This window comes from Heliangelus exortis, chromosome 5 (genome assembly GCF_036169615.1).
Source record: "Heliangelus exortis chromosome 5, bHelExo1.hap1, whole genome shotgun sequence".
NCBI lineage: Eukaryota > Metazoa > Chordata > Aves > Apodiformes > Trochilidae > Heliangelus > Heliangelus exortis.
Window position 1 is genome coordinate 36,614,160 of NC_092426.1, and position 15,296 is coordinate 36,629,455.

The following is a 15,296-nucleotide window of genomic DNA, read 5'->3' on the forward strand; positions in this document are numbered from 1 at the left end:
GAGGCAGGATGACACTGTTCAGGTGACAGGGGGTTTTGTCTTGTTCTCTTCTTTGTAGCTGCCAAGGTGGTCATGCTTAGTGCCCACAGAGTTAATGTTGTTGGTTAGAAAGGAGTGAGCAAAAAGTTAATAATATCAATTGGAAAGGATATTTTGTGACTTGCTATTGCCCTTTGTGCATGTTACTGCTTTTTTGCACTCAGAACATACAGCATTCTCAATCAAAATAATTAGGTTTTCTATTAGTAGGACTATTCAGCCTATTTTAGGATAGCATGTTCTTGTATGGCTCAGTCAGGTTATTACATGTTAACAGGAAACATCAGAGCAGATCAACACCTGAAAAAGAATACTTTCATCTTTACACATGGTTGCTATCTAATCACAATGACAGTAAAAAACCCTACTTACTGCACTGCTTCTACTAACTTAGACTGTATTTTAAAACCTTAGTGTCCTGAGAAATGTATGTTTTATTCCATAATCACTGAAAGCCTTATGATTGGAAGTTTTTGTAGCTGACACTCAGAAATGGCATGGCTTTCTTCAGCAATGACCTACTCAGGTATAAATACCTTTGCTTTCATGGTAATCAGCTCTTTGTGCCTGATAGATTTTGATTTGCAAATCTCAGAATGCTGTTTCTCTGGGAGATAAAGAATAGGAAGGAAGAGTTAGGTGCACAGAATCCACTCTGCTTGGAGGAGAGATCACTGAAAACAGTGGGAAGGGAAGGCTCCTCTGTAGGCACATGGACCACGGGTGAAACTTTCCCTCCTCCATTCTGTCTGTCACTGAGAGATGACTGAAAGGCTCTGCCAGGAACTCTGCCATCCCTTGACACATCTGAGGGCATGAGAAAGGCAGGGCTGGAAATGGAGAATCAGTAAGGTCACATAGATACATTCTCAGCTTGCACGGGGAGGATCTCATCCAAATATTTCCTGGCTGTAGCAATTATTTTCCATGATTTCCCTTCTGCTCCTGTTTATTTTCATTTCTTGCTCCTGATTCCATACTTTTCGTGCCTTCAGCCTCATAGATATTTACTTTTTTGTTCATTTCTACTCATGCTGTCACAATCATTACTTATGAGAACCCTTTTCTCTCTTTTTTCTTAAGAACATTAACTTCTGCTTGTGTCCTGGGCCACATCTCTAAAGTGCTTCTGAATTCTGTATTATCTCTTTACACCAAGAGTATTCTTTACTTTTTTTTTCCCCCGGGTGATGTCTCAGGACTGTGTAACAAGCAGTAGCAAAACAGCAGCTGGGGCAGCAACCATAGAAGGTTTTTCAAACTTGCTGGAGTAGACAGTCACTGGAGAGAAAATTCCCCCCAAAATATGGGTGATTTTGACAGACATGCTCACAAAACAAGGCAGTCATGCTTGTCTCTCCTGAAGAATTACACCATTTCAGTCTTTCAGGATGTCAAAAGAGGAAAAATCAACTATTCCTGATGCAAATGCAGAAGACAGTTTGTGCAACCAAAAGTTTTATATTCTGTAATTGTGTGTGTGTGTGTTGGGTTTTTTTTTCTCTCTTTAAAGAGAGAGATGTAATTTCTTTGTCATGGAAATGCAGGAGGAGAGAGCAATGTGTCCCACTACAGATTTGGAAGCCTCTAAGTTTCCCAACATGGGATTTTCCTTTGACAGTTTTAACATCCCTCTCTCTATTTTGACAGAAACATAGGCATGCTGGAGTTTGTGTTTCATTTAAATCTCAACATATTTTTCATTTTCCTTATTACTAATTTCAAATTAAGATCCTTAAGGCAGTAATCTATAAGAAGGATCCTGACTCTCATCCATTGGTGTGCAGTGAACCTTAGCACTCTGCTTCAAAGTAAGTTCACCAAGAGCTTTTGTGCCTGGCATGAGATCCATGCAGTGCTTGCTTTGTCTTTCTTTCCCACCCCCTCCACACTCAGGGGGCTTGTTCCATGCTAGTATTCTAATTTTCTTACTCTCTCCATCCTTTGCAAGTGAGGGACTTTATAAAATCTACTATTGGTGTCCAGTTCACAAACACAATGTGTAAGAGGCCCAGTGTGCCTCTTTGATATATTTGATGTGATTTTTCCTCTCCATTACTACAATACAGGTAAGCTGTGGAAATTACAAGCCTTTTGCAATGAGCCAACAAACCTTTGCCACCTTATCAGCAAAGCCCTCTGGTATCAGCCATTGTGTTTCAAAGGACTGAAATGCTTTAGCAATATGTCAAATAGCATCCATAGGAACAGCTCTTTAGTGTTAACTAAAGGATTAAAAAGCACAGATAATATCTTTAACTATTCTGGCTGTAATCAAAAGCCCTTTAAAGTTAACTATGTCTGGAAACATACGAACCCAGGCTGGCCTCTCATCTGTCCCCTGGGAGTCCACAGTGGGTTGAGACATTTGTGCATTTTCGAGATTCTTCACCATTCGAGCAATCAGTTCCCCGATGTGGCTCCGAGGAGCTGATCCATAGGAAAAGCCTAAGTTATCCTGGTACAGAGAATGGGAGAAAAACATCGTGCAGAAAGATGAGGCAGGGGCAGAGATGTGAAATCCTACAAGTGGCCAAAAATAGCCTAAATAACTTCTCTCACATTACTAGATGGTCCATACTTATGTACAGTGGTTGTTCTTCTGCCTTTTCTGTAACTTCATAATGGACTCACTTCAATGGAGCTGGCCATGAGGGATCCTCTGTCACTGGCATGTTTCATGATTTTATAGATATCTTTTGGGGCATCCTTTATCTCATAAAACTCAGTGACTCCTCCAGTGAAGTCCTCCATGGCTTCCGTGGTGTTGCCTCCTTTCAAAGCTTCGTATGATCCATGGAGTCTTGAAAAGAGCAAAGAAAAATTAGATTCTCTTTTACACACATTTTTATGCGTAATAGGTATATATCTTGTATTTGTATATAAATAAAGATATAAAAGCACACATGCTATAAAAACCTCACAAACCATCTCTTTGGTAACCCACAAGTTAAAGTTTTAAAACATACCCCCTGCATGCATAAAAAGGCCCCCAATGAAGATATGTTGAGAATCAAATGTAGACATTTGAGTAGCAAAACCCTCTAGAAAATATGATTTAGCCCCTCCCCAGTCCTGAGCCATGAGAATCTCTGGGCAAAGGTACTGCTGTGTTCAGAGCCTCTCTGTATGCTCGTAAACCCCTGTCTGCTGGGGTTTAACCACTTCCCCAGCCAAATCCTTGCCACGGAGCCTGGCAAAGTCCACCAGTGGGTCCTTTTACTTTGCATAGGCCTTTTCCAGGAGGGCACTCCAGAACTCATTGCGTTGGGAGGACTTGGTGAAGACCAGTTGGTTGTTGTATGTGGGGAGGCAGTCATCGATGACAACATCCACCCAGTCTCCATAGCGCCAGAACTGAGTGAAAACAAAGAGAAAAAAAGCAAAAATCCCTGAGTTGGCTTGTTGCAGGGAATGGGGAGCCTGGCAGAAAAAGGCAGGTTGAGAGAAGAGAAATGTGGAAATTAAACTGCTGGATATTGGGTAAAAAAGTGAGGGCCACTGGGAGGGAGGCAGCCAGGTTGAGTTCTCCTGGGCAGTGTGGTGGGACAGTGAGGAGTCCCTTTGTAACCACAAGGGAAATGGGGAAAGCAGTCAATATTTTCCAAATATGCAGTTCTTCTGTAACTTGGTTCTGACAGATCAGCTGCTTGTGGACCTTAGAGCAGATGCTCTTGCCAACTACCAATGTGTGTGTGCTGGCTGCAGTGCTGCATCTGAGCAGAGGCAGGACTGGGCACCTGTTGTTAGGCCTTAAGCACAGGACAACAGGGATTTGCAAATTCTTCTCTGGTGGGTTAATGCTCCCTAATTGCCTGTATGGGCTGGTCCTTCTGTGACCCTCTGGCTGAATGAGTTTAGGGTGAAGCAACACGACCTCTCTTCTTTCCCCACTTCCAAAGGTGGAGAAATTATAGGGAAGAGCGTGTCCAAGAGCTGAGCTTTCTTTTGAATAAATACAGTTACATCTGCTTCCTGCTAAATGAAGGGACTCACCTGGAAATGAAATATACCAGCATAGTCTTGTATAAAGGACTGGTCATGAGGTATGACTCTGCAGAGTAGTTTTTTATTCAGTGTCAGGCAAGCAATGGCAGCCAGGAACCAGCAGTCACCTGTAAACAAGCAGAAGCTGCAGAAAAAATGAAGGGACAGAGCAACTAGAACCCAAAGGAAAAGCTGAGATACTGCAAGGTGAGAATAATTCTCTGTACAGCATGCCATTGCCTTTCAGGAAAGGGCTCTTCCCTATGTGTTCTGCAGTACTTTATTTGTGCTCTAGACGTGCTCATTGGTATCATTCATGGTTAGGTACAATCCTGTTAAATAGATGATGTTCCCTGTAATTTAGAAAAAGCCTAAAATCTGAGAAGCACTGTTACCTATGTTAAGATTTCCATTGATTTTCCCTGTATTAAGTTTTCCCTGTGCCATGTGAATGCCTCTGTGACTTCCTCTGTTAGTTCTGCATCCAAGCTCAGGACAGACTCCAGCTGAGAAATAACTGTCCCCGAGATGGAGCTGTGTATATCTGGGGTTCAGTCTCTCATTTTAATTTTCTGCTCTCAAGATAAGCTCCTGTCCCAGTCATCATTCTGTGGGGCCTCTTTTTGTGCTTCATTGCTCTGATGCATTTTCCTCTTTCTGTAAACACTGTTCCCTTCAGAGCTTTTCAGTTCCTCATTCAGACTCTTGCACAAGTTTGCTGCCCCTGGGAGAGCTCTGGGAAAGTGACTTCCTCCCAATGTAATCTGTGTTCAGCAATGGATGCCTCAACCCTTCATTAACCTTCCTAGATGCTACTGGAAGAGAAGTTATAGGGTAAGCTTGCCTGAGCACTGTGAATGAGTGGGGTGAGGGATTTATATAAGGTAGTGAAAACTAAACCTGATTTCAGGGAGCTGGAAAAGAAATTTATGAAACTGATGGAGTGATAAAACATATAGAAATACATAAATGCATATATTTTGGAAAGCCCACTCTTTATATATATACCAGTCCATTCTAAGTTACCTATTTCCCCTCAGGAAGGATGTGTACAGGAGTTTTCTAAACTGTCCAGTGCTCAGCAGAAATCAAACAGGTAAACAGTGTTATGTGTGGTTGGAGAAGGAATGGAAAACAAAAGAGAGTACATATTATGCACAAAAATTCATTTGTGTCCATACCTTGGCAGCTGTGAAATTTTGGTAATCTCAAAAAGACAGGCAGTTTTAAATAAATTTTAAAAAACATACTGACAAAGGTGATAAGGACAGTCACAAGCTCAGAATAACCTCTAAATGAAAGGATTAACACACTTCAGGAAATATTAGCTTAGGAAACAGATTAGAGGAGGTTATAAAACCATGAAAGAGGTGAGGAAGCTGAGTGGGGAACACCTGTAAAAAGCAATGCAGGTGAGTGCTGTGTGGATGAATGCTGCAGAGGCATCACTTATCATAGAATCACAGAATCTGCCAGATTGGGATGGACCCATCAGGATCATCAAGTCCAACTCCTGTCCCTGTGTAGGGCACCCCAAGAATCACACCATGTGCACGAGAGCATCATCCAAATGCTTCTTGAACTCAGGCAGGTTTGGTACCATAACTGCTTCCCTGGGGAGCCTGCTTCACTGCTCAGCTGTCCTTTGGGTGAAAAACTTCTTAGATTTAACCTAAACTTCCCCCAGCACATCTTCCTACCATTCCCTCAGGTCCTTTCACCAGTCACCAGAGAGAAGAGGTCGGTGCCTGCTCCTGCTCCTTCCCTAGTGAGGAAGCAGTGAGCTGTGATGAGGTCTCCCCTCAGTCTCCTCTTCTCCAGGCTGAACAGACCAAGTGCCTTTAGCTGCTCCTCATTCAGCTTTCCCTCTAAACCCTTCACCATCCTTCCAGCCCTCCTCTGGACACTCTCCAGTAGCTCCATGTCCTTTTTGTACTGGGGCACCCAGAACTGCACCCAGTACTCAAGATGGGGCTGCACTCCTACCTATGTAGTGGCTCTGCATATCAAAGTACCTTTGAGCACCCGAGCTTAAGGTCTTAAACGTCCTTGAGTACAAGGCACACTTAGCTGGAAGCCTTCAGAAGTTTCTCCACGGAAATAACAGGACTAAATACCCAAAACCCCACAGCAGTAGTATTTTTTTCTCAGTCAAATAACTCCTCTTTATCTCTTATTCTTGTCTTAACTAATGTTGTCCCTACTCAAATCCTGAAAGAGCAGCCAATGGGTGCTTTGTAACACACTCATGTTACTAGTTAATAAAAAGCAAATCACCCTGCAAAGCATCTTTTGCTTAAAGTTCTTCCCTAAATTGGTAGTAGCCAGGTATCAGTGATTTGCCATAAAGAGAAGGAATCAGTAGCTATCTAGTGGTATACTGAGACAGAGGATTTCAAGTATCACCTTGGAAGTAAAAGCAAACTAAATGACACAGACATCAAAAAGTGCAGAGTTGAAGTAAGAATTTCTTACCTAATTCTCCTTGGCAGATATCTGTTCGGTTGGCTCCACCAATAATAAACCTTGGATTCTCACAGATTTCCTGCAAAATATAAACAGGTAGATGGGCAGGGAAAACATGCATCAGGAGGGCCATTTGCCACAGAAATAAAAGCTGGTTTAGGACAGTGTTTTCCTGTAGGATAGTTTGTGGATAACATGCTCTTTTGCAGAGTTTTCAGCAGCACTTTCACAATGAAAACGTTTTGGGCCTCCCTCAGTGACCTGGGGTCCAGTTCTGTCAAGGCAGCTGAGATGCCTTCATGCTTTTCTCCACCCACTTGCTTTGTTGAGAGTATTCCTCCTCACATTGCTGTGGTGCTCTCCTGAAAACCAGCTGTGAGGTGCCAGGTTTTCAGATTGTGTTTCTTCGACCTCTGTTACTGTATTTTAGCTTGATCCTGCTCCTATTGAAGCAACAAGCTCTGAAATCCAGCATGCTGTGTTTTAGAGGAAGGCATTTAGGTGGTGCCTAAGTGTTGGCAAATAATGCACGTGCAGCTGTGGTTGCTCCTCAGAGCACTTTATTGTGTCTTGGTCTCATTTTCTTTGTAGGATGGTTGATAAAGGAATGCAAAGGAGGGAACTCTACAATTGTTGTATGGACTATTTTATCTATGACAGAAATGCTTCTATTGCATTTCTCTAAAGTGTGTTCAGTTCACTGTGGATATGATTTTAATACTGTATTACTCTAGCTCATTGCCAGCTGTGCTGGTTGTGCTGAGTACAGCAGAAATTACAGGGGAAGTTTTCAAGGTCTTCCAAGGCTGGTGAAAAGTAGTCAGGAGAACTATTTGGTGTTCAGGGTGCAAGTGCTAAGTCTGTCCTTCCAGTCTTCCTGGCTGAGCAAGGTGTTGCTCCTCATCCCTTAAGTCAAGTAAAGGTATTAATTCCTTTAAAAAACTGTTGTTAATAATATGGCACTCTAAATTCCCTAAGCTGATCCTATCAAGCAGAGGAAGCATCTTCTTTGGTCTGCTTTAGACAATCTGTAGCCTCATGCTTCTCCCTTGACCATGCTACTCAATGGTTCTGCTGCAGACCTCAGTGCAGAGCTTGGTGTTGTCAGACATAAAGCTGGTTTTAGAGTTTCAGAGTTGGATTACCTTCATTTGAAAGTCCTGCCTTGGTGGCACTAAATGTCATCTTTTCTTTGTGGTACTGCCCTCAGAAGCACACACTTTGTGATTACTAACTTCAGATGATGATGATCCAACTCATTCATTTTCGTTGTAAGCAAAATCCACCAGTCTGCTGACTTGATTTTATTTGTATTCATTATGAAAAGAAATTTCCTCTTGTTGGTTCTTTTGACTACAGAGAGGATCACCATAGGGAAATCATTGAATCTGGTGGCTAATGCTGTCACCTCCTGGCTGTGGGCAAGGAGAATGACAATGATGCATTTGAAATCACAGTGTCAAAGCAGTGTCATAAGATCCAAACAGGATTGCAGCAGGGCCTCTGGATACTCTGCATGATGCTATAAGACTTTTTCTCAGTTCCCAAATAATTGGGGCTCTCACCCCTCCTTTCAGCTGAGAGAAGCTCCCACAGGCAGCAGAGGTGTGGGAGGCTGAGACCCTTTAGCAAGCTGAGCACAGCCTGATGCTGAGCTGGATGTAGCCTGGTGCAGGTGAAAATCACTCCTTGGGCTTCTCTTACCTTCCATGGGTGCATGAATAATTTAATGTTATGCACTAAGTGAGGGGGATTTTACATCCTCCATATGTACCTGAACAGAAACACTGGATGGATCCTGAAGTCTTTACTGAAGGAACCTTTCAGGGCTGTCACTTGGCTTTTGCCCAAACTGAGCATTAGGAGGTCTGCTCTGTGCATTCATGTGGCTGCATGGCAGTCACTCACTGGGCAGAATTACAGGGGCCTTCTCTCTGCCCCTATGCCAAGGCTCACAGCTGTCCTGATGGGAAGGCACAAGACCAGTCCCCATGCCATTCCTGCCCTCACAGCAGCACGGGGCCATCATTCCAGGTGGTGACAGAGGGGGACCTGACCTCTGGGTAGCACAAAGAGAGGAGCCTGCTGGGCCAGACACATGAGAAGAAGGGGTTGTTCTGGCTCTGGGATTTCAGACACCTCTCACCACTTGAGTACTGAATTGCAGAAAAGAAGAAAAGTTGAATCACCCCATGATGACTGCCAGGGGAAGCAGAGAGCCCAGGTCCCAGCAGCCTCCATGTGGGAGGGGGGCTGCCTCCTGCCAAGCCTCCCCTGGGTAGCTGGGGAGTGTCATCCATGGGGCTGACTCTGATAAATCCCAGGTGCAGAGTCATGGCCCACAGCTGTCCTTCTGATGGGAAGGCACAAGACCAGTCCCCATGCCATTCCTGCCCTCAGAGCAGCACGGGGCCATCATTCCAGGTGGTGACAGAGGGAGACCTGACCTTTGGGTAGCACAAAGAGAGGAGCCTGCTGGGCCAGACACATGAGAACAAGGGGTTGTTCTGGCTCTGGGATGCCAGACACCTCTCACCACTTGAATACTGAATTGCAGAAAAGAAGAAAAGTTGAATCACCCCATGATGACTGCCAGGGGAAGCAGAGAGCCCAGGTCCCAGCAGCCTCCATGTGGGAGGGGGGCTGCCTCCTGCCAAGCCCCTCCTGGGGAGCTGGGGAGTGTCATCCATGGGGCTGACTCTGATAAATCCCAGGTGCAGAGTCATGGCCCACAGCTGTCCTTCTGATGGGAAGGCACAAGACCAGTCCCCATGCCATTCCTGCCCTCACAGCAGCACGGGGCCATCATTCCAGGTGGTGACAGAGGGGGACCTGACCTCTGGGTAGCACCAAGAGAGGAGCCTGCTGGGCCAGACACGTGAGAACAAGGGGTTGTTCTGGCTCTGGGATGCCAGACACCTCTCACCACTTGAGTACTGAATTGCAGAAAAGAAGAAAAGTTGAATCACCCCATGATGACTGCCAGGGGAAGCAGAGAGCCCAGGTCCCAGCAACCTCCATGTGGGAGGGGGGCTGCCTCCTGCCAAGCCTCTCCTGGGTAGCTGGGGAGTGTCATCCATGGGGCTGACTCTGATAAATCCCAAGTGCAGAATCATGGCCTTTCTGTAGGTCAGCAGAGCACACTGAGAGCTACAGCTCAAGCAGCTCAGCAGAGGAACAGCAACACCATTCGTGGTGACAGGCAAACAGGTGCCCAGTACATTAACTTTACGATTCCCAAAACAATACTTGGAGCTTCTGGAAAAACTTGCACTCCCCAGTCCCACGAGGATTCTTGTCACCACACTTAATGGCCATTCCAAACCAGCATTCCTCTTTCCTGTATTGTCAACCCTTGACCTCGTTGTGGAGGGGGAGCTGGGATAGAAACTGGTTGGGTGGCATGACTAAGGTGACTCAGAAAGCCAGAGGCAGTCAGGAACAGGTTGCCTATTTCCCAGCTCTGTATTTTGAATGAGATATTACAGCACACTGATACTTGGTTTATTTGCTATTACTGGAGGCATATGGCATATAAAATATGCTATAGAAACCAGGCTTCAGAGTGAAGCCAGTATTAGGATATTCTTTTGGGATTTCTGAACTTGCTTGGTATTTTGTTTCCTTTTAGAATACATTATCAGGTCTGATTCAATTCAAGTTTGACCTGAATTTCAAGGGGATTAAAAACTGGCACTTCAAAATGCTATAGTTTATGAGGTCATTGCTTTCTTTGCCAAAAAAATGCCATTGCCATTTAATAAGAAGAGGAGTGGTTCATATCTTTTTAGACTAATAGAAAGTGTGGCCTGTGTAGTCAATTCTTCACATTTTGTGCTTCAGTGATTGCTTTCATCTCTTTGCAAAACACTCTTCAGTCCAATAGTACTGCTTCCTATTCATTTGACTTTATGATGTTCTGCTAATATATCTATTGTGGCTATTAATGTATATATCATCAGACAAGCTGGCCTAGAAGTGCTGTATAGCCTACAGTTTTAAAGCTCAGTAAAGCAAAGTCGTGGGTCATTCTGGATCAGCACCAATAAACAGAGGTCTTTTGCCAAAAGAAGTCCCAAGAGAAGTCTCACTTTGCAGCTGTGGTGTGGATGACGAGGTAGGGGACACATTACAAAAGGAGAAAGCATGGTATGTACCTCCCCCTGGGGGAAGAAAACAGAGGGGTTTTGTTCAAGAGAGGACAGAGGACTCTCTACAAATCAGACCCAGTCTGCCCCTGGCCGGACAGCACATTGGGGTCAGAACCAACTTGGGTCCATGATCCCAGACAGCACACTGGGGTCAGAACCAACTTGGGTCCATGATCCCACAGCAAGTGCTGGCTGAAGCTCTCTGGGTCTCCTGCCTCTGCTCCACCTCCAGATGGCTCCAAAGATACATCAGGTGACCGAATATTTGTGTCAAAAGAGCACAGAGAGCTTCAATTTTGTATGTTTAGGATGTGTTTTGAGTCTTACACAGTCCCAGGCATAGTGTTGCTACATAAATAAGAAACACAGAGTTTCCAAACTTACTTGTTAAAGAGTGGCTGAAAGAAATGTCTTTGGGAAAGAGACCCTGAAGTCTGAACCTTCCCAAAACCCAAGGCTTTATCTGTGCATGCTCTGTTAGACAAGTGTACTATTACACAGGACCTTTTAAAATCTTTTTGCTTTCTCACACACAAGCAGCCTGTCTGCCCCAGGCACTCCTCCACTATACTGCTATAGGGCTTTCCTCTCTGTAGAAACAGGGGAAATGCCAACCCTTCAGGATGATTAACTCGTAGCTGCATTCACCTCTTTCACACACATTTCCAGGAGCTGACGCAGCTGTGGTGAGGAGGAAGGAATGAGCAGCACAGGGCAGAGCAGATGGGGAAGGTGTCACATTGCTCCCCCCACGCTGCTCCTGCTCTTGTTGCGACTGCAGCACATGGCCTTTCCTCTGCATCTCTAAGGGACACCCACAAGAGCTCCTGGTCTTTTGCTGTTTAGTTATGTTCCTGTGGTTATTTTTATCTGTCCTAACTGCCTTCTCCATTGAAGCACAGATTTGGCTGTTGGGGGATTAAAGCAACTCTACAAAAGGGAGCAAAAAACTGCCAGAAAGAGGGAGCTGGGCAAGCTCCTCAGAACCATGACCTTGTTGCTGGAGAGAGGACAACAGGAGCTAAGGCAGCATCTGGGATCTGCCTCCCTGGAGGGAAGCAGAAATTGCAGGGAAAGAGGAGAACACCTCCTATGGGAGGATGGGGAATCAATTGGGAATTGTGGAATGAATCCTCTGCCTGTGAGAGAGGCTCAGGGTGGAAAAGAGAAGGAAGGCTCCCTGGGGAATGCTCACAAGGTCAGAAAAATAAAGTATTAGTAAGGAGTGGGTCCTCACAGTGATTACAACACCCACTTTCATGGTACATGGATAATATGGTAAACAACCTTTGCAAGCTGGCAAAGCAAAGAACTGAATAGAAGAGTAACCTGTCCTTTATTTTCACGTGTGAGGAAACCAGCACAATATTAAACATGAAATAAGGCAGTGTTGGAAAATTAACCCCCAGTAACTTATTGCAGGAAGAGGAGAATTTTTGTTTGGTAGTTTCAGGCAAAAAAACAACCCTAGGAAATCACACAAGAAGAAAATGAAAGCCCGTACTTCTTTTTCTACATATTTCATGCAATCTCTTTTTTGGTTTTGCATTTTGTATTTGCATTGGTTATTGCATTTTAGTAATTATAAACATTCTGAGCTTCCCCAGCACCAGCTAGTAATCTTCCAGGCCAGCTCTAAGGCAATATATTGCCAGCTTATTTCCCCTGCCTTACCCCACACATACTTTTTGCAAAAATGTAAGTTTGGGGTGAATATTTCAATTTACAGAAAGCAAAAGGCACTCAGCGAGCACATTACTCACACGTGGTCTTTTCCATTCAAACTTGATGGGGATTTTCTGACTGTAGAAGAGGGAGGACTCGTTCGGTGGGAAATCGGGATCTTCATAGAGGATGTTCTTCTCCAGGCACTTCTTGTGAAGCTCTTCATAGGTGCTCTCCTTTACTTTGATAATGGGCTGGTTCCGACTTATAATGGCAGAATAAATCCCCCCTGTGCCCCCCCCTACCCCTTCAGCTGTGGTGCCAACAGTAGTGCAGGGGACTGACCCAGCAGCCGTGTGCTGAGCCACCGCTGCGTTTATGGCGGTCGGCATGGGAATCGGGTTTGAAGCAGAGGCCAAAAGAAAGGAAGATCTTGCAGACTCGAAGGAAATTCAAGAGAAGAGGAAGTTGCTGTGTTAACCGCTTGTTTCTACCCGTCGAAAGTCTCCCAGTCAAACTCGCAAGCAAGAAAACCCCACGTGGCTGTGCATCCTCTCAAAGGGCAGTATTTTGTCATAAGAAATCAGGTTTTATTCCTTGATCTGGAGCAAGACAATCTGTTGGCTAACTCCTGCTCCTGAGCTGTAGTATCTGCGTGTGCCTGCCCTGTGTAAGTGTCCACAGAGGACGAGTTTTAACCAGTGAAATCTAAAAATAACTCCAGGAGTAAGAGAAAGTGAGAGGGGGGTTAGTGAGATGGTGTCAGTCCTCTGTGCAGCTCGTGCCAAGCCCAAGCATGTTCCGGGACAAGCTCTGGGTGCAGGCTGCCTCCTGGTACAAGCAGTTCATCTTTTCCTTAAGAAGAGGGAATGGTGAAGCTCTGAAGTTAACCTGCTGGTTTGGGAACATGCTTAGAAAGTACTGCCAGCCAAAAAATACCTCTGACAGTCCTGAAGGAACTGTTGTGTTTGACTTGTTTCAACCCTTTGCTGCAGAAAAGATTAAATAAAGGTTTTTACCAGTAGGGAGGATTATCTGAAAACATGCTCCTAACAATGAAAACTTATTTGGTGCTTCTGAGGCCAGGTCAATACCTGCCAGCTGGGTTTGGCTCCTGTAGAGAGCAACTTACAAGCACTAAGATGCCCCTGGTGATAACAACCTCCCACTTAAAAAACTCTTTTTCATACAAAGGCAGGGAAGTTTATAAGGGACCCGGTGTAGAAACTTGGCCATTCTGTGTATATTAGGATACACCAGTTTTAGAGGAGACATTTGACTTTACACATTTGTTTTGTCACACAACAGTGGGATAAATTCACAGTCTCCACAAAAGAAAACCTAAACATATGTTTCTCTTCTCTATAACCCAGTTCTTTAAAAAGTGACATTGTTTGTGTGTCAAGAAAAGGCCCCTGCCACCTTGATTTTCCTTTGACTGGAAAGAGGAAATTTTTCAAAGGAAAATCACATGATGATATCAGTGATATTTTTACCTCTTGACAGGAGTCTCTGCACTGTGGCTCATGTACACATTGCTGACCTTCTCCCATAGTACTATGATGTTTTCCAAGGCACTGATTCTTTTTTTCTTCCTCAGCCATTTTCTTGGTTTACACATTTCAAACCAACACTATAATGGAGGATCTCCACATCTCATTAAAAATACTCCACTAGGGAACTTCTAAATAAGGCAGCAGAGTTGGCAAGCTTGACTAATCTCTAGGAATATTAATCCTGTCTTCTTATGGTGGCCCAAATCCTTTTATTTTTATCATGAATGGAAGTTTCTCACACCAACAGGACAATCAGAAAGGACAGATGCAGGTGTTCATGGGAAGAGAAATGCATTTGCTTGTCCAGATGCAGAACTGATGCCTTCCTCATTAAATTTAGAGGCAAGGATTGCCAGTCTCCTGTATAACATTACCTTGCAGGACAGCTTGGCAGAGCCACCTCTCACCCTTTCCAGGATATTTCAAAAGCAGTGCAAGTAGTGAGAGAAATACAAGAGCCTCTCACTGCACAGCAAAATGCAAAAATGCTCATCTTGGAGCCTGTGCTTATATTCTTCTTTATGCTCCCTTCTTGCCCAATACAAAAATTTGTCTGTCTGTACATAGAGCTCTGTTTCAGGAACACTGTCAGCAGCACAGCTGTGATATTTGACAAACTCCTTGTGGGCTGATGGGGAGCATCAAACGAAGGACAAGCATTTTATTTATTTTATTTTTTTAACTTTTTTTCCTTGGGATGGTCAGGAAGTGTCAGGGTATGACCTCTTGCTACAGCTACCAGCTATTGCTACATGGGGCATGGCAGGGGGCATGCATGCACTTCTCATTTCTAACCCAGTGTCACTGCTTATCAATGTTCAGGAGAATTTTGTGGCTATGCCTGTTCAAAAAACAGCTTCTTCTTTTCTTGTTATTGATTGTTTTGTTTTTAAGTGGACAGATGTTTTTTTTGCATAGGGCTTTTTTTTTTTTTTGTGAGAAACAGCGGTTACTACTAACAGAAAAAAAGTGTCTTTAAAAAAAAAAAGTTACAGAGAAGAATGGATATGCTGACTGCTACTAACAGCAAAATAAGGCCTTTGTCCATTAGGAACTAAACCACATTTTGTGATGCATTTTCTTACAAGCAGAAGAGCTCCAATAGCTGACCTGTTCAGACAGAGGAAAAGTGCACTACCTGGGTGATAATTTATTTAGTTATTGTGAAGTTTTATCTCCAGTTGTTTTTACTAATTCAATTAAATTACTTTTTTTGGTAAATACTTACTATAAATTTATTTCTTCATTTATGGTATAAATATATGGAAAAGGATGTGAGTTGCTACAAATACCAATGTGAACGATATTATTTAAAATCTATTTCCTCAGATCTAAAACCACAACTGCTAAGATTTCCAGCAGCTAATTCCTACTGAAATCCACAGATGTTAGGCACTTCAAAACACTAAAATTGGCCCATGAGTACTTACTG

The 15,296-nt window shown here is 43.9% G+C and overlaps 1 protein-coding gene across 1 annotated transcript in view; it reads right to left on the reverse strand.

Moving 5' to 3' along the window:
• CAPN3 (calpain 3) overlaps positions 1-13,001 on the reverse strand; it is a 29,933-nt gene extending 16,932 nt beyond the window's left edge. The window contains exons 1-6 of the mRNA XM_071744662.1: positions 12,407-13,001; positions 6,502-6,571; positions 4,036-4,154; positions 3,263-3,396; positions 2,674-2,842; positions 2,357-2,497 (exon numbers count right to left, since the gene is read on the reverse strand). Coding sequence (XP_071600763.1) covers positions 2,357-2,497; positions 2,674-2,842; positions 3,263-3,396; positions 4,036-4,154; positions 6,502-6,571; positions 12,407-12,700 — 927 coding nt within the window. The 5' untranslated portion in view covers positions 12,701-13,001. The remainder of the gene's footprint in view (positions 1-2,356; positions 2,498-2,673; positions 2,843-3,262; positions 3,397-4,035; positions 4,155-6,501; positions 6,572-12,406) is intronic.
• Between the last annotated feature and the right edge of the window lie 2,295 nt (positions 13,002-15,296).